Source organism: Stegostoma tigrinum, chromosome 10, assembly GCF_030684315.1.
Source record: "Stegostoma tigrinum isolate sSteTig4 chromosome 10, sSteTig4.hap1, whole genome shotgun sequence".
NCBI classification, from domain to species: Eukaryota; Metazoa; Chordata; class Chondrichthyes; order Orectolobiformes; family Stegostomatidae; genus Stegostoma; species Stegostoma tigrinum.
The window spans coordinates 43,118,655-43,143,914 of NC_081363.1; the positions used below are offsets into that span (position 1 = coordinate 43,118,655).

The 25,260-nt window shown below is 40.3% G+C and overlaps 1 protein-coding gene across 3 annotated transcripts in view; it reads left to right on the plus strand.

Annotated features, from left to right (window-relative positions):
- Positions 1 to 25,260, plus strand: part of LOC125455549 (centrosomal protein of 170 kDa protein B-like) — a 117,424-nt gene that overhangs the window by 64,700 nt on the left and 27,464 nt on the right. For all 3 annotated transcript variants that reach the window (XM_059649140.1, XM_059649141.1, XM_059649142.1), the window contains 5 exons: positions 4,199 to 4,681; positions 7,142 to 7,926; positions 14,590 to 14,784; positions 18,080 to 18,200; positions 18,304 to 20,178. In XM_059649140.1, the coding sequence (XP_059505123.1) occupies positions 4,199 to 4,681; positions 7,142 to 7,926; positions 14,590 to 14,784; positions 18,080 to 18,200; positions 18,304 to 20,178 (3,459 nt within the window). The remainder of the gene's footprint in view (positions 1 to 4,198; positions 4,682 to 7,141; positions 7,927 to 14,589; positions 14,785 to 18,079; positions 18,201 to 18,303; positions 20,179 to 25,260) is intronic.

A 25,260-nucleotide genomic window follows, 5' to 3' on the forward strand; every position in this document is an offset into this window, starting at 1 on the left:
AGTGCTTCCTAACGTTTCTCTTGGATGGTCTAGCTCTAATTTTTAGACCATTCAGCCTAGTTTTAGAATATGCAACCAGTAGGAACAGTTTGTCTCTATCTACACTGTTTTTTCCTGTTAGTATCTTGATGATTTTCTTCAGATCATCCTTTAATGTTCTAAATTCTTGAGAAAACAGACCTAATTTGTATATCCTGTCCTCATAATCTGACCCCTGAAGTCCAGGTATCATTCTTTTAAACCTACATTGTATTCCCTTCAAGGCTAATATATCCTTCCTAAGATCTGCTCAGTACAGCAAGACGGGCCTAACCAGGGTTTTGTATTGCTGCAAGGATACTTTCACATCCTTGTACTTCTGTCTCTTATTAAAAAGCTAGCATCCTTTTAGCCACCTTCATTATTTTCTGCACCTGTTCATGTATTTTAACAGTCTGACCCCCAAGTCTGTTTTGGAGATCCGCTGTATTTCACTTCATACAATGTAGAAAGTATCCATAGTCATCCTATTTTCAGTTCAAAACAGATCTCCTCACACTCGCTTACGTTGAACTCTATCTGCCACAGTTCTGCCCATTCACTTGGCCTGTCAATGTTCCTTTACAATTTTATGCTATTATCCATAATGTCTAAGGTTCTGCAGAACTTTGCGTCATCAGCAAATTTGGATATGTGACTTTTAATGCCAATTTCCAGTTGCTAACAATTGAGGCCCAAACATAGATCCTTGTGGGACACCATTGGCTACATCCTGCCAATTTGAGTATTTACCCATTATCCGTATTTTCTGTCACCCGTCACACAATCAATTTCCAAGCCATTGTCAATAAATTGCCTGCAATTCTGTGGGCTGTATGTCAGTTAACAGTCTCTTATGCTTTCTGGAAGCCCGTGCACACAATATCCATAAACATTCCCCTGACCACCACCTCAGTCACCTCTCCAAAGTTCCTGGAGTTATCTGTTGTCATAATTCAATGTTGAGCAAACAGTTTGTCTTCCACATGCATATCTAAGGTGCATGTAGTTAATTATATCATTTTGAGAGAGTTTTAAAGGATACAGTTTATTATTCTCAAAATAATAAAAATTTGAGGTAAACCGTACATATTTTTTAATGAGAACATCTGTTTTTTGAACAAACATACTGAAAATTATTTTTTGGTTAGTTGATGAGGCTTGCAAAATAGCCATTATAATTTCAGTAACTTATATAGATAGATCTATAGGGGTGTCTATTTCTGGTTGGTTATTTTTAAAATGTATGTCAAAAATGTTTTGTTTGAAGTGGTTGTGGTTTCCTGTTATTTAAGTGGTTTTAGGGCTACAAGTTACATGTGGATTTTCTTTCGACCAAAAGCAGTTAAAGCCAAATTTTCTTTTTTAGAAGACTCTCCGTTTCACAAGCTTTTTGCAATGTTAGCTGTAACTTAATTTCTACTTTAAATTATTTTAAAAATTACTTCCATGCTAATAGTATCAAAATATTTTAAGAGACTAAAATAGCATTTTGATACCTCACATTTGAAATCCTGATTACATTTTCAATGCAAGTATGACTCAAATGGATGTACTAGTGGAATTCCGTTGGTTGGGCAAGCATCTTAAATAGAATAATCCGACAAAAGTGGGGAATTTCAGAAATTTCATGTGTGTTTCCTAAATGTATTGAAATAGCATTGTGGGTGACTATCAATAATATTAATGAGTCAAAATTACTTTGCATACATTGGAAAATTTGCATCAACTACAGAGACAATGAATTGTAGTAATGTTTGTGCACGCCATTTTAAAGGTAAATTCTCATGGTACCCCTGAATGTGTGTTCAGCAGTACTGTTGTCAATGATCTGATTCATATGTAAAGTTTGTTGCAGTGTTTAAGGGCTTTTGGCAGGGAAAAGAAGGAAGAACGTTTTTTATGCAGAATGCAGTAATGGTCTGCAATTTGATGACTTTGTGTGGCGGAAGTGGTGAGTGATATTCAAACAAAATTGGCTAGGCACTTGACTGGAATAAGCATAGAGGACTACAGGGATAAGACGGGAGAATGAAACTAATTGTCACCCCTCTATAGAGCAATGCAAGGCCTTGATGGAATGGAATGAATTGCTTTTTTGTGTCATAACAGAATTGCTACAGTGCGAAGCTGGCCATTTGGCCCATTGATTCCATACTGACCCTCTGAACAGCTTCCTACCCAGAACCACTCCTATCCTATCCCTATAACCCTGCATTTCCCATTGCTAATCCAAGTCACCTGCATGTCCCTGGACACCATATAGCATGACCAGTCCACCTAAGCTATACATCTTTGGACTGCGGGAGGAAACTATAGCACTTGGAGGAAACCCATGCAGACACCGAGAGAATGTGCAAACTCCACACAGACAGTCACCCAACAATACCACATTTCTCCAGGGAATGTGCTTTGAGACACTCTAGATGGCAATTAACGGAAAATCAATGAATTGATGAGAACTTCAACCCTTCTATTATTAATATGCTTTAAAACTTATGAAAATGGACCACTTTATTTAATGAGATATAACTGGATGTTCAAAGGTGTTCTGTACTCAGTTCAGATCACGTCCAAATAACTCACTAACCCTGAAAAGCTAATTTTACTTTCATGAAACATCAAATTTCGACATGATGATAATTCCAAGTACTGTACTTATAAAACAAGTCATAAATGTTCATTTATATTGTTATTTTAGTTTGTATTTAAATACAATCATCGTTGTCTATTTTTCCCACTGAGAGTTTAAATTAAAAGTGAAAGATTAACTACTTTTAACTTCCTATTTTCACTTCCTCTGGGAATAACTGCATGTGATCGACCAGTTAAAAACAACCTAATGATAAACACATCCTGTTAGGTACAAAGGTGAATGCTGAACATATTACACACATCATGATGCGACAAACACAGCTGTCATTCTGAATGTGCTGTGATGCCAGAAACAAATGTTAACTATAACCTAAGCAAATCACTATTCCAATTGCTATTGCATCCCTGTTCATTTCATAGGCATTCGACATGCTTATTGTCCAAGTGTGTTGCTCTTGGAGTCAACAATTGTCAATGGGAGTTTTTGAGTCAGACCCATGCTTTCTGTAAGCTTAGGACTCAACTATTCCATTGCTGTTTATGTTGGCCTGTAATCCTCAACCCTGTGTAAATCGCAATTCTCCAAACCCCTCTACTTATCACTTCCTCCTCAATCTCCTGTGATTAAGTTTTTAGTGCTTTTTTCAACATGAATTCATTGATGCTCCTGCAAAGCATTTTGACATAATGAATGTAGAAAGCATACTATTTGAATGACAAGTAAAAAAGCAGAAAATGGTGGTTAAATTCAGTGGATCTGGCAGCATCTACAGAGAGAGAAACCAGAATTAATGTTTCAAGTTGAATGTGATTCTTCTGCAGAACTGTGTTCTAAGTTCCACGAAGAGTCAGGTCATTTTGGACTTGAAATGTTCACTCTGTTTCTCTCTCTCTCTCCACAAATACTGTCAGGCCTGCTGTATTTCGCCAGCAGTTGCTATTTTTACTTTTAGATCTTCAGCATCACAGTATTTTGTGATTTTCTGTTTCCGTTTGGTCATCTTTTAGAAACTTGTAGTATCAAAGGGATTGGAGGAGTAAAATCCAGAAAGTAAGTTCTGTACAGAGAGTGAGTGATGGGAAGAATTGATTTTAAATCAATATGGCATGGGGGTGGCGTCGTGGCTCAGTAGTTACTTTGACCCCTCAGGCAGAATTTTCCTAGTCCGTGAACAACATAGTTAATGATGAGCCAGGGTTAACACTGCTGCCTCACAGTGTCAGGTACCCGGGTTTGATTCCACCCTTGAGTGATTGTTTGTGTGGAGTTTGCACATTCTCCCCATGGGTTTCCTTTGAGTGCTCCAGTCTCTTCTCTCAGCGCTAAGATGTGCCAGTTAAGTGGATTGGCCATGCTAAATTGCCCGTAGTTTCCATGGATGTGCAGGCTAGGTGGATTAGCCATGGAAAATGCAGGGTGACGGGGTGTTAGGATTGGTAAGTGAGTCCGTGTGGGATGCTATCTAGAGGGTCGATGTACCTTACTGGGCAGAATAGTCTGCTTCCGCACTGAAGAGATTCTTTGACTCTATAAAAACCTGTGCTACGTGGGAAATTAATTTACATTTATTTATTCATTATGTAGATAATTCCAAGGATGTGCCAAGAAGTGACCAGGAAATCAATGGGAACATTTCAGATTATAAAGATTTTGGAGAAAAATCTGTTTATTCGTTTCGAAGAGAGCCCAGCTATTTTGAAATTCCAACGAAAGAATTTCAACAGCCATCCAAGCCCCCGGACTGCGAGGTTCACGAAATTCCAACAAAGGATACAGATACAATCCAGTCCCCACGAGTTCAGAGTCATGCTTCTTTCACGATTGAATTTGATGACTGTAGCCCAGGCAAAATGAAAATAAAGGACCATGTGACCAAATTTCCATCGAGACAAAGAAAGGCACAACAAGTAGAGAGACTACCTGTGCAAGGGGATGCACTGTCAGCAGAGAATAAAGTAGTTGACTGGCTGGTTCAGAATGATCCGAGCCTCCTATTGAAAAGGCAGACTCAAAGGGATGAATATAGCACCAAGAGTGATCACCAGATTCACATAAAGACTTTGAAAGGTATTTTATATCTTTTCTTATGTTGACCCTCATAAGAGTTTAAAGTACATCCTGCATTCAAATACCAATAGGATGTTTGTTTTTAGATATATTAGTCTCAGATGTGTCTAAAGCAAGGTGCAACTTGAACCTGAGTCTCCTGGCTCAGAGGTATCGACGCTATCACTGTGCCATGAAAGCCCTAGGTTTTTGTTTTTATGATAATTCATACATCTTTTTAAAATCAAGAATATTACCATACTGTTGCTTTGAAAGTAGATATTCTCCCAGTTCTCCACTGCAGAGAATTCCCAGAGAAATTGTGGTTGTTTGCAGAGTTTGTCCATTTTTTTATTGTTTACAAAATGTCCAGTGAATATTCAAGACAGTTACTTGAAATTTGACCTTTTTAATTATTTTGAGGTAATTTTACTGATTTATAGAGAACCTCCCACATCTTTCTTTTTCAATGTTACCGCATAGTGTGTTGAATTTGTTTGCCAAGGTTTACTTGTGTATGCTTGGCTGTTGTTACAAATTACACTTTTGCAAAGAAAGTGGCTTAGTAAGGAGACATATTGATGAAATAAAATCAGAAATTGCTGGGAAAAACTCAGCAGGTCTGTCTGCATCTCTGTGGAGAAAGCATTGTTAAATGTTTCAGGTCCAGTGACTAATTCAGAACACACGTCGATGAAGTTTTAAATCAGAGAAAGTGAAAAGTTTGCATGTTGCAAACTGTGTAGAAATAAACTGTAACAAATACAGTTGAGACTGAGTAAATATTTATTCTTCAATGATGTCGTCTTCTGGCCTGTTATGTGCAGGTGATTAATAACTTAGCGATTCAGATATTCTGTGTGCTTCATACATTTGGCAGTTTCTCTTGGTTAGTAATTAATACAAAACTTTCAGACATTTACAACAGAAGCCTGCTACCAAATATGAATAGCATAAAAAGCAATATTGTTTGTCAGCTTGGCTTTTAAAGTTTACAGAAACCTTCCCTAGTTTGACTTCTTCTTTAACAAGGTACTTTTGAAGTCTCTTTCTTACTACAGCTGAAGTGCACAATCTAGCTGAAGGTGTCTCAGTGGGTTCACTGCTTTTCAGTGATCTGGTTCACTACAGAAGTCTGATAAATAAGGCTCTCTCAGGAAACAAGCTATTTCACGCCGCGACTTTTCTGTAATCAATGTTCTGCTTCAGCCAATTCGATCAGATGACATTGAGTTAATGAGTTGAAAAGTTATATCTGTCCATATCTATTGATTATCACTTAGTCATTAGCCACTGACTGTAGCTAATGTGGTATAAAGATGTAAGTGTTAATATCAATCAGAGTCTAAATTAATTTGGCCTCTTTTTAAACTGCTACCACACAAGGTATTGATTTGTTTGGATTGCAAGTGGGAACATGTGCTGGACCATACTAGTTTGAACAGGATAAAATCGTACTCATGTTCTGTGCAGCTCGTGTGTAAGCCCAAACGACACAACTTACACAAATAAACAAAATCAACCTGTTTTCTCAGTCTTGATTCATTTAAAGACTGAACCTGAACTTTCTTCAGGAACATGAAGTGGAGAAGAATTCTCAGACAATTAAATGTTCTGTGGCTGACTGATTTACATTTTTGTTTATGCTAATTTTAGTCATTGCAGTCTTCAGTCACATACACTGAATTAGAGTAGAATGCACTTGTATGACTTCAGTCGACTGCTGGCCTTGTATAACACAGGTAGGTAAATCGATGAATCAATTTGGTCAATTCAATCTACTCACTACTCTGCACTTAAAATGATTAGAATTTAAATTAAAATTTTGGTTTGGGACATATAGTGCCTGAGATCTGGGCATAAAGTCAGGACCAACCCTGATTGGAAGAAATTGGCAGCAACTCTGGCCTGGAGACAATGACCAGTTTTGCGGGAAATTGCTTGTGATGAAGTGACTTTTAAAACATCTTAAAAAGTCACCAGAATTCCAACTTGGAAGTGTTTATAGGAACAATTTGTAATATAAAATTCAATGAGTTGTTATACTAGTTAATTGTGTCCTTGCTACATTCTGCTGTTATCGGGGCAGAAATCTTGTGGGAACTCCATTTCTGTATTTGTAAGGTATGAAAAGAAGAATACTTCACTGTCAAGAAACCATTCACTAAAATTGTAGCAATATGCTTTCAAAGATTAGTTTCTCATCAACATGCCAGCTTATGCAACCTTTTCATTTTTGGGCTTTCATCTACTCTCAGGTAAATGTGTAGCATTGGCCTTTTTTGTTGTTGTCATGTATTTCCACAACTCATTTTTGTAACCACTATAGTTTACTTTATTGAAGATATTTTATCAAACACCACTTTCAAAGTGACTTATTATGATCTGAGGATCTTCTTTCCATTCTAATGACAATATTTGAATCTAATAAAACAGCTTCTTACTAACTAGAAGTAAATTATTTTACTGTATCATTATTAGGTTGTAGACATGAAGATGGCACACAGAGTGATTCAGAAGATCAAGTTGCATCTAAGCAGCAGAAAGAAAACGGTTCTGCTCTGGAATCACAACTGGAGCAATTCCAAAGTTACAATAATGAAACCTCCAAACTCTGTCAGGTCCAGCACGAGGGCCAAGATATGCCCATTGGTCAACAAGCTTTTGTTATTGAATTCTTTGATGATAATCCTCGCAAACGTAGAGCACACTCTTTCACTCAAAATGCAAATGCTATGCAAACTGACTCTTATGTTGCCCTTCGAGCTAAACTAGAAAAACGCAAAGGCACTTCTGCATGTGAGAAAGGGTCAGTACAACAGGTCCAATCTCTGGTCCAATCAAACAAGACTATAACTAGTTCATCAGCTCCCCAGAGGTCTAACTCACTAAAGAGAGAAAAGACAGAAGAGCGATTAAGTACCTCTGCTACTTCGAGCTCCAAAGGTTTACTTCGAAGTTTTGGGAGTGTAGGCCGAAAGAGTAAGCTCAGCCAAGAGTTTGCTGCTGAACTGTTGAAAGAAACTACAAAAAGTTTTACTGTTGTGGACAAATCTCCAGAGTCTCTCCCAGTGACAGTTGCACAAGTGACGGTAGCACCCTCTATACTGGCAACAGCACTACCACAAGTATCATCTCCAACAACTTCAACAAAACCAGCCTCCAAACAAGGTGATCAAGATAGCCTGAGTGATACAGGTACATATACCATTGAAACAGATGCACAGGACAAAGAGGTTGAAGAAGCTCGTAAAATGATAGACCAGGTAAGAAATGAACATGTCTTTTGAACATATTGCCTGAAGAGAATATGAAATGTTCCAGCATGAAACATGTTATTGTATCCTGTGCAAATGTAACTTTTAGTTTTTCTTGGTTATCCTGCTTCATGCTTTGGAATTGCCAGGGAAAGCATTTGTACGTGGGAATTTGTCATAAACTGATTTTCCATCACTTCAGTGATAATACCAATGAGAAATACTGCCCCTGATCTATTTTCTGAGTTGTGACGCCATCTGAGCAATTCCAACAACACGCATAATTCTAGGGGTCAGTTAGGTCGCTCAGCCAGACGGTTGGTTTGCAATGTCGAGTGACACTAACGGTGTGGGTCCAATTCTTGTACTGTCTGAAGTTACCATAACGGTCCCACCTTCTCAACTGTGTCCCTCACCTGAGGTGCAATGTCCCTCAGGTTAAATGCACCACCAGTCATTGCTGTGTAATGAGAGAGCAGCTCTATGGTCCCCTAGGATTATGGGACTTTACATTATCCCAGTTCAGGAAGTGGCCTTAGACTGTCACAAACTGGGGACTGGTCAGCATTTGCCGATAACTTGAATAACATTTTTTGCTTGTTTGCTGAATGTGAACAGTGGTGAAAATATCACAGCTATTCTTTCTGTTCAGTTGCTGGTGGGTTCCATTCTTGAACTGTTGCAGTCTTCTTGGCAATGGTGCTCCTGCAGTGGTAAAATAAGGGAAAATGGCCTTTTTTCTGAGCAATAATGAATGAACCGTTATATTTATTTACATTAGGATGGTGTGCCTTTTGGATAACGAGCGATTATCTTCCCCTGCTTAACCCTGTTTTCCAATTTTGGTGACAAAGACTGGCAAATCCAGTTGAAGTGCTGCCACATGTCATTTGCAAGGCTGTGACTAGGTAATGAGCTGTAAGTTGTTCTTGCAGATTCATCAAACAGCTCATTCATCAGTAGCTGGTGATTGGTAGCATTTTCTTTTCATTTGGAATCGGTCCAAACCAAGATGAATTGAACTGAAAGGACACATTTTTATTTTAACTGCCTTTCCCTCTGGTATTGTCTTGTGCTCTATGCCTTCCCCAAAGGAGAAGAAAGGTCAAATAACTTTGCAAACCTGTCTCTAATTATTCTGTGTAACAAGCTGCTAGTTTTTCGACAAATGTTCCCTTTCTCCTTCCTGCAGGATTGATCATGTGAGCCTTGTTCAGAAAACTGGAATGATATAAGATCAGAAATTTGAGAGATTCCAGGCTTCGACTCCAGCCCCCTTGTTTCATAACACAGCCTTTACAATAGTCAGCATATTGACGCTGTTGAGGAACTCTTTTTTTTTTAGTGACACAATATTTTGAAAATAAGACTTCTTGTTCTGCTGACAGTTGCCATGCGGCAGGAAAGGCTCAGAGGATTTTGAAAATTATAGGATTTGTTGACGATATCTATTTGCACAGTCATGCATGAGTAGTGTTGTGAAACTTAATTAACCTATCCCTCTGCCCTGCTTCTTATTCTCAGTTCATTACCAATATCCCAGTTCCTTCACTGGCAGTTTGTTTTCTAAATTGGAGAACTGCAAAACATGTGAATTAGCTTTTTAAAAATTCCAGTAGAAATGTAATTCTTTATAGCTGGGGTAAAAGCAATTACGATGAGATCAGGCAAGATTTAGGGAGCATAGGATGGGGAAAGAAACTGCAGGGGATGGACACATTAGAAATGTGGAGCTTATTGAAGGAAAAGCTTCTGTGTGTCCTAGATAAGTATGTACCTGTCAGGCAGGGAGGAAGCTATAGAGTGCGGGAGCCGTGGTTTACAAAGGAGGTGGAATCTCTGGTCAAGAGGAAGAAGAAGGCTTATGTTAGGATGAGATGTGAAGGCTCAGTTAGGGCACTTGAGGGCTACAAGGTAGCCAGGAAAGACCTAAAGAGAGCTCAGAAGAGCCAGGAGGAGACATGAGAAGTTGTTGGCGGATAGGATCAGGGTAAACCCTAAGGCTTTCTATAGATATTTAAGGAATAAAAGAATGATGAAAGTAAGAGTAGGCCCAATTAAGGATAGTAGTGGTAAGTTGTGTGTGGAGTCAGATGAAATAGGGGAAGTGCTAAATGAATATTTTTCAACAGTATTTACTCTAGAAAACGACAATGTTGTCGAGGAGAATACTGAGATACAGGCTACTAGACTAGATGGGATTGAGGTTCAGAAGGAAGAGGTATTAGAAATCCTTCAGAGGGTGAAGATAGATAAGTCCCCTGGGCCGGATGGGATTTATCCTAGGATCCTCTGGGAAGCCAGGGAGGAGATTGCCGAGCCTTTGGCATTGATCTTTAACTCTTCATTGTCTACAGGAATAGTGCCAGATGACTGGAGGATAGCAAATGTGGTTCCCCTGTTCAAGAAGGGGAGTAGAGACAACCCTGGTAATTATAGACCAGTGAGCCTTACCTCAGTTGTTGGTAAAGTGATGGAAAAGGTTATAAGGGATAGGATTTATAATCATCTAGAAAAGAATCAATTGATTAGGGATAGTCAGCACGGTTTTGTGAAGGGAAAGTCGTGCCTCACAAACCTTATTGAGTTTTTTGAGAAGGTGACCAAACAGGTAGATGAGAGGAAACCGGTTGATGTGGTGTATATGGATTTCAGCAAGGCGTTTGATAAGGTTCCCCACAGTAGGCTATTGTACAAAATGCGGAGGAATGGAATTGTGGGAGATATAGCAGTTTGGATCGGAAATTGGCTTGCTGAAAGAAGACAGAGGGTGGTAGTTGATGGGAAATGTTCATCCTGGAGACCAGTTACTTGTGGTGTACTGCAAGGGTCGGTGTTGGGTCCACTGCTGTTTGTCATTTTTATAAATGACCTGGATGAGGGCGTAGAAGAATGGGTTATTAAATTTGCAGACGACACTAAGGTCGGTGGAGTTGTGGATAGTGACGAAGGATGCTGTAGGTTGCAGAGAGACATAGATAAGCTGCAGAGCTGGGCTGAGGGTGGCAAATGGAGTTTAATGCAGACAAGTGTGAGGTGATGCACTTTGGTAGGAGTAACCAGAAGGCAACGTACTGGGCTGATGGTAAGATTTTTAGTAGTGTAGATGAGCAGAGAGATCTCGGTGTCCATGTATACAGATCCTTGAAAGTTGCCACCTAGGTTGACAGGGCTGTTAAGGCATACAGTGTTTTAGCTTTTGTTAATATAGGGATCGAGTTCTGGAACCAAGAGGTTATGGTGAAGCTGTACAAAACTCTGGTGCGGTGACACTTGGAGTATGGTGTACAGTTCTGGTCACCGCATTATAAGAAGGATGTGGAAGCTTTGGAAAGGGTGCAGAGGAGATTTACAAGGATGTTGCCTGGTATGGAGGGAAGGTCTTACAAGGAAAGGCTGAGGGACTTGAGGCTGTTTTCATTAGAGAGAAGAAGGTTGAGAGGTGACGACATCGAGGGCCGAAGGGCCGGTACTGTGCTGTAATGTTCTATGTTCTTTAGATAATTGGATGATCAAAACTGGATCACCCTATGCACAGAAATGGATTTGGTTAGTTAACAGAACAGGTACAATTATTTTTGAGGCAGCAATGTTAAGGTGTATCTTCATACAACACAGCTAACCAGTGCCTAACTGTCCCATTTCCTTGCTGAGGTTAGTTCTTGTTTTCTGCTGTGGAATGCATATTCAACTTTTTAATTAACTTCACACTGTCCTTCCACACACAGCATTGTTTGGAGAAGAAAAATATTTAATAAATCACGCAACAAATGCATCTACCAAACAGTATAAGCACAATGATTGTGTATAAACAAGTAAGAATAGGAGAAACTAGCAAGGTCTCTATGTTTAGTCACATCTCACTACATTGTAGCGAGAAAATGCCTGTTTTCTTGAAGAGGCTATTCACATCTCTTCAACTTTGTGTAGGACTCCAGCTTTAACATTTGTTATGTACCTCCACCACAAGATCTAACTGCAATTTAATTTTGTAGCTGAACAGCACGATTAAATAGATCATCAAGAAAGCACAATGAACTATACAGCCTAGTTCAAAATTAATTCCATATTCACAGTAACAGTATCCTAAATTTCCACACATGGCTGTATGCATAACCGACACAAGTATATTGTAGGTCACTTGAAACAAGAAAGCGACAGCCTAGTGGTATTATTAATTGATTGTTAATCCAGAGACTTGGGTAATGTTCTGGAGATCCGGGTTTGAATCCTCCCATGGCAGACAGTGGAATTTGAATTCACTAAAAATCTGGAATTAACAATCGAATGATGGCCATGAATCCCTTGTCAAATGTTGAAAAAACATATCCACTTCACCTAAAGTCCTTTTAGGGAGGGCACTTCCATCCTTATCTGGTCTGGCCTACACGTGAGTCCAACCCATAGCAATGTGGTTGACTCTTAACTGTCCTCTGGGATGAGCAAAAAATGCTGGCCTAGCCAGTGACACCCTCATCCTGTGAATGAATTAAAAATGTTGTGCAAATAAGTGCCTTATGTTGTTAGTGATGCCATTGTTTTATATTCTTAAAGTACTGTACTGTAATTCTGCCTAATGAAAACTGTGTAGTGAAGCCTGGGGCTACAATAACGATCTAGGCCAAAATTAGTAATGACAACTCCTTTATATATAAAGGGATGGTGAATGCAATTCTGAGATTTTATGGATAAATTGATATCGGGTAGAATTGCTGAAGATGATGAAATAAAATCAGAAGATTGGTGAAAATTTTAATCAGAGATAATGGGAACTGCAGATGCTGGAGAATCCAAGATAATAAAATGTGAGGCTGGATGAACACAGCAGGCCAAGCAGCATCTCAGGAGCACAAAAGCTGACGTTTCGGGCCTAGACCCTTCATCAGAGAGGGGGATGGGGAGAGGGAGCTGGAATAAATAGGGAGAGAGGGGGAGGTGGACCGAAGATGGAGAGAAAAGAAGATAGGTAGGGAGGGGTGAGGTCAGTCCAGGGAAGATGGACAGGTCAAGGAGGTGGGATGAGGTTAGTAGGTAGGAAACGGAGTTGCGGCTTGTGGTGGGAGGAAGGGATGGGTGAGAGGAAGAACAGGTTAGGGAGGTAGAGATAGGCTGGGCTGGTTTTGGGATGCAGTGGGGGAAGGGAACGAACTGAGCTGGTTTTGTGATGTTGGGGGAAGGGGAGATTTTAAAGCTGGTGAAGTCCACATTGATACCATTGGGCTGCAGGGTTCCCAAGCGGAATACGAGTTGCTGTTCCTGCAACCTTCGGGTGGCATTTCCCGCAACACATCCCTCACACCCTGCCCCGCCACAACTGCCCCAATCTCATTCTCTCACACCACCGCACCAACCTCCGGATACAATGCATCATCCTCCGACACTTCCGCCATCTACAATCCGACCCCACCACCCAAGACATTTTTCCATCCCCACCCTTGTCTGCCTTCCGGAGAGATCACTCTCTCCGTGACTCCCTTGTCTGCTCCACACTCCCCTCCAACCCCACCACACCTGGCACCTTCCCCTGCAACCGCAGGAAGTGCTACACTTGCCCCCACACCTCCTTCCTCACCCCCATCCCAGGCCCCAAGATGACTTTCCACATTAAGCAGAGGTTCACCTGCACAACTGCCAATGTGGTATACTGTATCCATTGTACCCGGTGTGGCTTCCTCTACATCGGGGAAACCAAGCGGAGGCTTGGGGACCGCTTTGCAGAACACCTCCACTCGGTTTGCAATAAACAACTGCACCTCCCAGTCGCGAATCATTTCCACTCCCCCTCCCATTCTTTCGACGACATGTCCGTCATGGACCTCCTGCAGTGCCACAATGATGCCACCCGAAGGTTGCAGGAACAGCAACTCATATTCCGCTTGGGAACCCTGCAGCCCAATGGTATCAATGTGGACTTCACCAGCTTCAAAATCTCCCCTTCCCCCAATGCATCCCAAAACTAGCCCAGCCTGTCTCTGCCTCCCTAACCTGTTCCTCCTCTCACCCATCCCTTCCTCCCACCTCAAGCTGCACCTCCATTTCCTACCTACTAACCTCATCCCACCTCCTTGACCTGTCCATCTTCCCTGGACTGACCTATCCCCTCCCTACCTCCCCACCTATAGTGTCCTCTCCACCTATCTTCTCTCCATCTTCGGTCTGCCTCCCCCTCTCTTCCTATTTTTATTCCAGAACCCTCTCCCCATCCCCCTCTGAAGTGTCTAGGCCCGAAACGTCAGCTTTTGTGCTCCTGAGATGTTGCTTGGCCTGCTGTGTTCATCCAGCTTCACACTTTATTATCTTGAAAATTTTAATCATTGATTTTGTGGATGTTTTGATATATTTTAAATTTAGAGCTATGTAACTTCAGATTCTGAAACGTATTAGTAGTGAGCACTGATGAGTATTTTGTAATCTTTTCAAATCCAAACAGCTGGCCTGACCTGTAATATTTAAACATTTTAAACATTTCGGGTATGTTTTCATTACAAAAAATGGAAGTATGAATTCAGAATGACTTTTATATAAACTTATAAAAAATTATTATATTCCTAAAAGATTACAATACACTGTGTATTCTTTATGATTGATTGGTCTTTCTGTCTACAGTGTTACACTTTGCTAGTTTGAAATGCTTAGTGGCTTTCTAAATCTTTCTAAAAAATTTCTAACCAGGTATTTGGTGTTTTTGAATCATCGGACTTTTCTCGGATTAACACTGAAATTTATAGACCTGTGATAAATGATGAAAGCTATCCTGCAGTGAAGAATGAACATATTGTGTGCAACCAGAATGCTAGCACTTACCAGCAAGCTGCTTCATTACAGGCATATCATACAACCATTAGTGGCTCAGATACAGTGGCACAGGTAATGGATAATAAAATTACTAGTAGTTCATTTTTGGAGATGTTGCCATTAAACTAACAATTACCATGTGATGATTGAATAGGGAGACAGCAAAGATTGCAAAGCTAATGTATCAATAATACTTAAATATCTAATGTATAATACTCTTGTCATCTTTACAGGAAAGCCAGACAGTGTTGTTGCCATTATAGCGAAGTGTTCTGCCTGGAATTGGGTTTTCAAACATTTATTCCTTAATTATGACGATCAAAACAGATCAACAACACTTGTCAGTTTTGTTCTTTTTGGGATCCTGTGCACATTTACCACTCATTTGCTTATGAACCAACAGTAGCAGCCTACTTATGGAAACCTTTAATGTATAAAAGCATGTTGAGGCACCCCATAAAAAAGTGCATCTAAAAAGAAAATAAAAGCTCAGAGTAAATGGTTTTTAAGGCCTTTCTTGGAGGAAAGCTAACAACGTTTAGAGAGAGAGTCCTGGAGCCTGGGGTCTACAGTCTCCAGTAGTGGGAGAGATCTAAAGGGGAAATGGACAGGGACAGATTGTTTCTGGGAGAACAGAAAATAATGCAGATCGATGAAGAGCAGTGATAAGTGAGTGTCAGTTGCCACGGCGTAATGGTGAGCATGCGGGATTCTGACCGCTGCGATCCGACTTCAAGTTTGGAGACAGCCTATTTCCTGGTCAGTTTAGTGCTCAGCCTCGGGAAGTCTAAGGATGAGATTTCTAAATTCCTGGAAGTGCAGGGTCAGATTAGAACAAGTCAACATGGATTTAGTAAGGGGAGGCCGTGCCTGACAAACCTATTAGAATTCTTTGAAGAGGTAACAAGTATGTTAGACCAGGGAAACCCAGTAGATGTTATCTATCTAGACTTCCAAAAGGCTTTTGATACGGTGCCTCACAGGAGGCTGCTGAGCAAGGTGAGGGCCCATGGTGTTCGAGGTGAGCTACTGGCTTGGATTGAGGATTGGCTGTCTGACAGAAGGCAGAGATTTGGGATAAAGGGCTCTTTTTTGGAATGGCAACTGGTGACGAGTGGTGTCCCGCAGGGTTCAGTGTTGGGGCCGCAGCTGTTCACCTTGTATATTAATGATCTGGATGAAGGGACCGGGGGCACTCTGGCGAAGTTTGCCCATGATACGAAGATAGGTGGACAAGCAGGTAGTACTGAGGAGGTGGGGAAGCTGCAGAAAGATTTAGACAGTTTAGGAGAGTGGTCCAGGAAATGGCTGATGAATTTCAATGTGAGTAAATGTGAAGTTTTGCACTTTGGAAAAAAGAATACAGGCATGGACTATTTTCTAAGTGGTGAGAAAATTCGTAAAGCACAAGTACAAAGGGATCTGGGAGTGTTGGTCCAGGATTCTCTAAAGGTTAACTTGCAGGTGGAGTCCGTAATTAAGAAAGCGAATGTAATATTGTCGTTTATCTCAAGAGGGTTGGAATATAAAAGCATCGATGTGCTTCTGAGGCTTTATAACGCTCTAGTTAGGCCCCATTTAGAATACTGTGTCCAATTTTGGGCCTCACACCTCAGGAAGGACATACTAGCCCTGGAGAGGGTCCAGTGGAGATTCACACGGATGATCCCTGGAATGGTAGGTTTAACGTATGATGAACGGCTAAGGATCCTGGGATTATACTCATTAGAGTTTAGAAGGTTGAGGGGAGATCTAATAGAAACTTACAAGATAATGTATGGCTTAGAAAGGGTGGATGCTAGGAAGTTGTTTCTGTTAGGTGGGGAGACTAGGACCCGTGGGCACAGCCTTAAAATTAGAGGGGGTAAACTTAAAACTGAAATGAGATGACATTTCTTCACCCAGAGTGTGGTGGGCTTGTGGAATTCATTGCCATGGAGTGCAGTGGAGGCCGGGACGTTGGATGCCTTCAAGGCAGAGATCGACAAATTCTTGATCTCAGAAGGAATCCAGGGCTACGGGGAGAGTGCAAGCAAGTGGAGTTGAAATGCGCATCAGCCATGATTTAAATGGTGGAGTGGAGTTGATGGGCTGAATGGCTTTACTTCCACTCCTATGTCTATGGACTTATGGTCTTATGGAGTTGCTTTGGGATAATAAATGGAAGCAGAGTTTAGGATGGTACAATAATGTAGAATATTAATGTAGAAATGAAGGAGGAGTGGATGAAGGTTTGGCAAGTTAAGATTTGAGGTAAAGCAGTTGGTGATGATCTTACAGAGATGGAAGTAGGTGACCTTTGAACTACAGACAGTTATGAGGTTCCATGCCTTCTCCACTGTCAATGTGATTGCAGGCATCATATCCACAGGAGTGAATATTTGGAGTAAAGTTGTAGGGAAGTGGTGGATTTGATTGGGGTGTTATCACTGGATGAGTGCCCCATTATTGGTGTGGGGGCATTGATTCAAATCCACTGTGGCAGGTGGCGAAATTTCAATTTGTTTGATAAACCCGGAATTGAAAAAGAAACTGGTTCAACCACTGTCAATTGTCATTAAAAAAAAAAATAATTCTGGTTCACTAATGCCATTCAGAGAAGGAAATAATTTTATGAATCTTACCTGATCTGATTCCCCTGTGTCTGCAGTCCTACAGTCACATGGTTGATTATTAACTATCCCCTGAACCAACCCAAGCAAGCATCTCAGTTTGAAGGCAGTTAGGAATGAGTAATAATTGGTATCATTGATTACAATGCCTATGTTCCATCAAAGAATGAAGAAAAAGAAAACATTAATGTAGAACAAAATAAAGATATTTCTTCTCCATTAGTTCTGTTTTATTTTCCTTTGGACACCTGTGCACTACTTCACATCCATGGGCAGTGTCATTTATTTGTATGTGCTGTTTATGAAAAAAATCTCTTTTACAACATTTTTTGTATTTTTGTGTGCTTCCTTATGACATCTGATTCTTTGTATGAGAAATTGATAGGTGTTTACAGTTGCATTTTGTTAAAGATTGTGCATAAATACTAGTTAGCTTCAAATTTTAGTTTTCATGCATGGAGGGCTATAGTCCGAAACAATGTGTGTTTTTCACACTTTCTTGGAGTTCCAGTTGTTTATACTGATTTCTACCAGTTTTGCACTGTTTTGTTTTCACATTGTAGAATATGCTAAGTATCAGCAACATTCTGAGATCTTGCCAAAATGAAATTGCCTTTAACATTATTCCAGTTCAAGAAATTCTTGATCCTGTATGAATGAGAATCTGATGTAATCACAAATCCCCTTTTCTCATGCAACTTCTGTATAGAAACCTTAAAATAAATGTATTATTTTCTCTCAATACAAACATCTAGATGCGTCCAGGCGGTCCGATCTCCCAGGGGAGTCAAAAATGGGTCTCGAGATGGGCAAGTCTTGCTGATGGCTATAATGGTGCTGGGCCCATTAGTACGCTGCGTGACCTTCAACAGGGGAGTGAGTATTAAATTTGGCACTAAAGTGTTTTTGATAAAGTTGTAAAATAAAATATTGCCTTGTTTTTTGGGCAATCTACGATTTTCTGTTTTTCTCTCAAAAGCTGGAGCCGTGGTTGATCTTGGGAATTATGTTAAGAATATGGAAACTCTGGATTCAGATGCAGCATCAACAACGAGCCAGTCTTCCCGAAAACGGCGAACACTTCCACAGTTGCCAGGAAGTGAAAAGCTCGATAGCCCAAGATCGAAAGATTTCCTTCAGCAACGCGCTTTTCCCAGCAGTGAATCAATAAAGAAGTTGGACCTGGAATTGCATTCTTTTCCACAGAATCATGAAAAGTTGCATATACATGAAGACAAAGACTTGGAGCCTGACAGTTTGAGTGATGACAAATCTGATGATTCTTCACATGTTCAAAAGGGGAAGGGTAGAAAATGTAGAATTTCAAAGGTCACTAGAAAGTTACACCAAGGGCAGACATGGAATGATCATGGCAGATCTGAGGCTCGGCAATGGGTAACAGAAACAAATGCGCAAAATGCAGCCAAAGAGTTACCAGCTCTGCACAGTACAGTATGTGGTGCGGAATGTGATCTAAAAGCAGCTTCCTATGGCACCGTAAAAGATTTGGAAAGCTCTTCAGCACAATTGAGAGCTAAAGAAATGCCAGCAAAGTTTGAGCGAAAGCCAAAGGACCATGAGTTTGGATCAAAATCAACAATTATTACATCATCTGCAAGATGGTCATCTGTCCCTGATGCAGTCCAGCCTGCTGTGGGAAATAAAGATGTAATCCACTCCATAAGTAAAGTGAGTCAAATAACTCATAGAAGCCCCTCCCAAGAAAGAAAGAAAACATTTACAAAAGAATCTCGAGCACCTGTTATCAGACAAGAGAGTTTTACTAAAGACAGGCCAAGTATTGAAAACATGATCAATAAAATTCCTAATATTTCAAGCCAGCTACCCTTCAAAGACCACGCACCAGGTTCCTACAATATAGATTACACTGAGGAAACGCACCTCATTCTGAAAGACACTGAAGCTGCAGTGGCAGCCTTGGAAGCAAAACTCCAGTCTCAAGATCACCATTTTGGCCAACAAGAAAGTCATTCCTACGCCCAAGGAGAATCGCCCTCTGGAGAATCAGACAATGACACCACAAGCTCTGTGAGCTTGAAAAGTAAAAGTGTCACAAGTTCTGCACAGCGACAGAGCAGTGTACAAAAAGGGAAAACGGCTCCATCAGTACAAGATCACTCTCAGCCAGCCAACGCTCGGGAAAGGCTGACAGAGAAGCGTAGAGCCCAGCTGTCAGATGTGTCCAGCAAACCAGATTACAACAGGCGCTTTCATCTGAAGCGCAGCACAGGTTCTCGCGGCTCCACAGACTTTACAGATGATGAAAGATCCTCTAGCCTTCCATATTTACCAATTGCTGATATAGGCTCTTCTGATCAGGAGCAATCTCAGACCAGCAAATCTCTGCTACGGAAAAAGTTTTCTAGTTCGGTGCGCACAAAAGAGGACTTGAGCAAAACCGCAAAATCTTCAGTTCAAACAACGTTGACCCGTTCCAACAGTCTGTCCACACCCAGGCCCACCAGAGCTTCGTTACTGCGGAGGGCTCGCCTGGGAGATGCGTCAGATAATGAAAGTGCTGATGTGGACAAAGCCTCGTTAGCTTCAGAAATATCCACCACAAGCTCAACTTCCTCCAAGCAGCCAGCAGATAAGAAGTTGTCACGGCTCGACCAGCTGGCTTTGCCGCGGAAACGAGCAGGGTCTCTCACCGTAAACAGTGACACAGAAACCTCCATGACAAGAAGCAGTTTCAGTGCCCGAAGTATTGATGTGACAAGCACCAGTCGAAAGCCAGCTAGCATTGACGCAAAAGCCACATCAAAGAAAAGTGCAGGAGGTTCGGTGAAGCAGACGCCACGAGTCCGTGCTAGTGTTGCAAAATCGTCTTCTAGTGAGTATACATCACGAGAACATCTCGTGAGATGATACATCACTGTTGAGGCATATCTTTTCAAAAGTGAACTCGCAGTGAAGAATTGTTTAAATGTTCATAATGAAAATTTAGGATTACAAAAAAACTTCAGTTTAATGCACTTAATGTACAAGTTGAAGAAAATGTTTTCTTTTGTGCATTGGTGGCAACTTCTCACTTGGATCTAAGTTTATTACCTCTGTCTCCCTTTTTATTTTTCCAGGCCCCCTCAATCCTTTTATCTTCACCACTGGCTGCCCTGTCACCATCTGCTCTCTCCCATCGTGATACCTTGCCACACCAATTCCTCCCTTAACTTATCATTGCTCATTGGCCTTCATGTATTTCTTGTAGATTTCAGAGTCCTTTTGAGTATGTCTGCGAGTTCTCTCTGCCTCTTGCAGTGTTTTTAAAAGATGTTGGCCACTTTGGCATTCTCCTCTCATGTTGATACTTCACCCTTTCAGGACCATCTCAACATCTGCCTTTCTGCCGTGCTCAAACACACACTGCTGACTGCTTGTTTGTATTTTGCTGGCATTCAGTGATTGTTCTCTGCCTCGGCATTTCCATTGAGAATGTTTGTCTGTACGTTCATCAACACACGGCAATTGCTCACAACAGTTCATGCATCCATATCTGAACTCATGAAAGATATTTCCCCTCAGCGCTTGGCTCTAATTTCTACCACATGCACTGACAATTTGATTCAGTGTGTCTTAACACCAAATCATAGATGGATATTTATAGGTGCCAGTTGAAATTAAATTACGACAGTGTCATCTGAGTCAAAAAGTTGAAATCCAGTCCCACTTGAAATGTGAGAATACAGTCTAAACTGACACTCCAATGAAGTACAGAGTGTACACCATTTTGTACTATCTTTTTGTGAAACATTAAACCGAGGCTGTGTTTAGTCCCAGAGGGAGAAAAGATCTCCTTGCGATATTTCAAATAAAAGCGGAGAAATTGTCACAATATTCTCCCAGTATTTCTCTCACTGCTGATGTCATTAAATGACTTTCACTTTTTCATCTGTCTTTCAAAATTCTTCTCATCTGCTTCACTCCGAAGTTTTCTCCTAATTGTCATTTCAGTTAACAAGATGAATGTGAGATGTAAAAACCAAACTGGAATTTTTTGGGTGTAAAAGGTTTGCATTCTGTGTAAGATGTGAATCACATTATACTGATGAATGCCTGCAACCCCAGAAATTATGACTTTGCATTGTTGCACAATCTGCCATATGGTGCTCCAAAGACATGAGGGTGGCATAGGATAGTAGCTTAGTAATCAAGATTATTTTTTGTAGCAATGTCCAATGAGACAAGAAATTACAGAAAACAATGTAAAAGATAAACTAAAGCAATTTCAACCAAAAGAATTGTCATTAAGCACACTCTTTGTCGAGCCTCATGTTGACAATCTGGATAAAGCTAGTGGACCCTTGTAGTATAGCCCAATTGGAGTCTCCAGCATCTTTGCAATTTACTGCCTGTTGCAAAATATCAGACTGATAGGCTTACTTATTTCAGAAATAAAGGGCTTTATAAGTTATCTGGCATGTGTTTCCAACCCAACACCATGAAGAATGTGTAAAGGAGTGAGAGGAATTAGCTCAGGACAGCAAAGAACAAAAAAACAGATGATGTAATTCCAACAAGGTGCTTTTAATGAATAAATGTTGAAATATCAAGCAAAGGCCCTTGGCACCTTTATTTCATCCACAACAGCCTCAAAGGGACCCTAACTTTCAAAGATGACTTAAAATTTCTTCATAAAACAGAAATCCATAACTCTTGCCTCTCCAGCTTTAGTTTGCATACCCAGAAATAAATCTGAAATTCTCTGGTCAAGCAATATTTGCTTTTCATGACTATGCTTGTCTATGATGACACTTTTTGTCATAATATTGACCCTTTGTCAGTTAACTAGCGTGATGAACTCCTAATTCAGAACTTCTGATGAGTCATGCTCATGTCAGGTTTGGTAACAGAATGCTATGACATTTCCACTGAACCTTAGAGACCCAAGTGAATTCTCATTTGAGAACTAATTTTCAGTAGCCATTCTCCTCTCGTGGTGCAAGGTACTCTATCAGCATCTGAAATTTTCTTGTGCCTGTGTCAGAGGATTCCTTAAGAAAATTTACTCTATGTTTTCTCTAGAATGTCTGACTATTCTTTGGAATACACTGATGCTGGACAGAGGCTCAAAGCTGCTACTGTTTGATATGACAAACAAATTATCACTCAGTTTAAAAGTTCTGAGTAAGTCTAGTGTTCGGGGTAGTTCTTGAGGGCAGCTGAAATTGTGACTCAACATCTCTGTTTGTACTGACTCTGTTTGAGAAATACCTTCCTGTGCATTGTTTGGGTGTTCATGGGCTGTTAGAGATGACAGAACCTGTCATTTAACTTCCACAAGTCTGATTGACCATCACATTAGAATTTCCTGTTTTTAGTAGCCATAAGGAAGAAAATGTTACCCACAATGTCTTCCTAACACTCGTTAGCATCACTCCTAGTTTCTTATCAATTTTGGGAAAGTTAAGCAAAAGACGGAAAGCATTATGTAAAAGTGTGGGAAAAATTCAGGAGGCATTGACTGTATTTATGGAAGAGAAAAAAACATAGTTAACATCTTGAGTTTAGTAACACTTCTTTGGAACTGATTTTTGTTTTAGATTTCCAGCATCTGTGGTATTTTGATTTTGAGAGGATTGCTTATTCTATTTTGATGAATTTTACACTAAATCTTAACAATGCACCTCTGGGAGGCTCTGTGCAGTGTTTCCGTACACTGAAGCGGTAGGATGCATTTACGTAGTGGTTCACCTGCCAAAGTACTGTTGGGAGTGTTATCATTTATCATAATCATCTCTTAACAGGGAGAGAGATAAATGAGTATTGTCAATTCCAGAATACAGCTGAAACAGACTTTTGAGGAGGTTGTCTAAATGTGGGTCTCAGTTGGAGAATGATGTGTGGAGAAGATGATTGTAAAGGATGAAATAACAAATATATGTTGAATTCTGTAGTCATTAGATATTATTTTCTAATCTTATAATCAATGGCGTAAAAACTTCATAAATATGCACAGTAATTGACTCCATCTTTTCAACGTCTGTAAAACAAAATTGTTGCAAACCAAAAAGGTGGATGTTAGCAGCTGTCTTGTTAAAGATTAAGATTTTATTTTACTCACTTCTAATCTTATTATGCTACCATTGAATCAAATTTATGATGTCTGGTCTACTAACAAAATCAGATTTGGGTGTGACCAAGTATGTTTATTAACTTTTCTTTTGGTGGGGCGTTCCTGGAATTCTCTTACTAGGGAAAATCACTGTGGGGTGTTTAAGGAGTTTGATTGAAGTGTGATGTTTTGCTTTCTCTTATACTGACATATGTTAACTCCTCCGGCTATTTTATAACCAGATTACTACAAACTGGAGATTAAATGGAGATCGGTCTTGTGCTTCAAAAACAATGCCCCCTTGTTATGTGTGACTTAAATGCAGCTTTTCTTCTTCAGAGATTTAAAATATTGTTCAAATGCCTCATTTGTCCGGGGTTAATTGAGAGAGGGAAAAGAAGTTTAGACCATATGAGTAACTTTATAAAATACTGTTCTAGCTAATTCAACAGCTATGCAATTCACAGTTGGTTCAATTTTTTAAAAAATACTGGAAGTAAAGATTCATGCAAATGCAATTTATTTCTTTCTCATTCAGTTTTAAGGGGGATGCAAGAAGAAAGATTGTTACAAGTGTACGGGCATATATCTTTGAAGACGAGCTAATGAAACAGTAAAAAATCAGGTGGCTGGCACTGTGGTTCAGTGGTTAGTACTGCTGCCTCACAATGCCAGGGACCTGGGTTCACTTCCAACCTTGGACGACTGTGTCTGTTTGCATGTTTTCTCCAGGTGCTCCAGTTTCCTCCCTACAATCTAAAGATGTACAGGTTAGGTGTATTGGCTATGCTAAATTGCCTGAAGTGTTGAGGAGTGGGAAACGCAGGCATATGGTAGGATGGGATGCACTTCGAAAGGGTCGATGTAGAGTTGATGGGCCAAAGGCCTTCTGCCACACTCTTAGGGATTCTGTATGGGTTTGTGGAGTCTCCAAACAGACGTGAACTGTATGAAAAGCTAAGGAACTAAGGCTGAACCTATATGAAACACAAGTTCAGTGCCAGCTGGATTATTGTACTTAACTAGATGTGACATTTTAGGAAGTGTGTGAAGGTTTTGGAGAGGGTACAGAGAGAGTTTGATAGAAAGGTTACAAGATGAGGGATTACGATTATGTAGCTGGACTGGAGAAGTTACATTATTTTCCCTAACATAGACAAAGCGAAAAGAGTATGTTTTAAAGAGCACGTAGATTTCAGGTGATTGGTCCAAAGATCCAGACATAAAAAGACAATTTTTCAAATCCCTGCTGATTGCAAATTCAGTATTAAGTTTCAAAGGGAATTGGGAAAAATACTTAAAAGTGAAATGCTACAGGGGTATCTGGGAAGATTGGGCGATTGAAGCAAACTGATTTGCTGTTTGAAAGGCCTAGCATTGGAACAAAGGAACATTCAACCCGTCAGAGCTGTTCTGTCATTCAGTGAGACCGTGGCTGATCTGTGGCCTAACTCCATATACGTGCCTTTAGCTCATATCCCTTAATACCTTAGATAAATTTTTGTTAAACAATCTCAAATTTAAAATTAAAGTCTGATTTTGTGTCACCTGTCATTTGTGGGAGGGATTTCAAAATATCCACTACCCTTCATGTGGAGAAGTGCTTCCTAACATTTCTCCTGAATAGCCTGATTCTTATTCTCAGACTATGCCACCAGGTCTAGAATTCCCAACCAGTGGAAATAGTTTAACTTTATCTAGCCTGTTTTTTCCTGTTAATATCTTGAGGACTTTGATCAGTTCTTCCTTAAGCTTCCAAGTTTTAGAGAAAGCATAAACTTGATGGATTAAATGACCACTTGTTTTGTGCCATTTCATGATTCTATGACTAACATTGTGATCCATTTGTCTCTAATTTGCTTG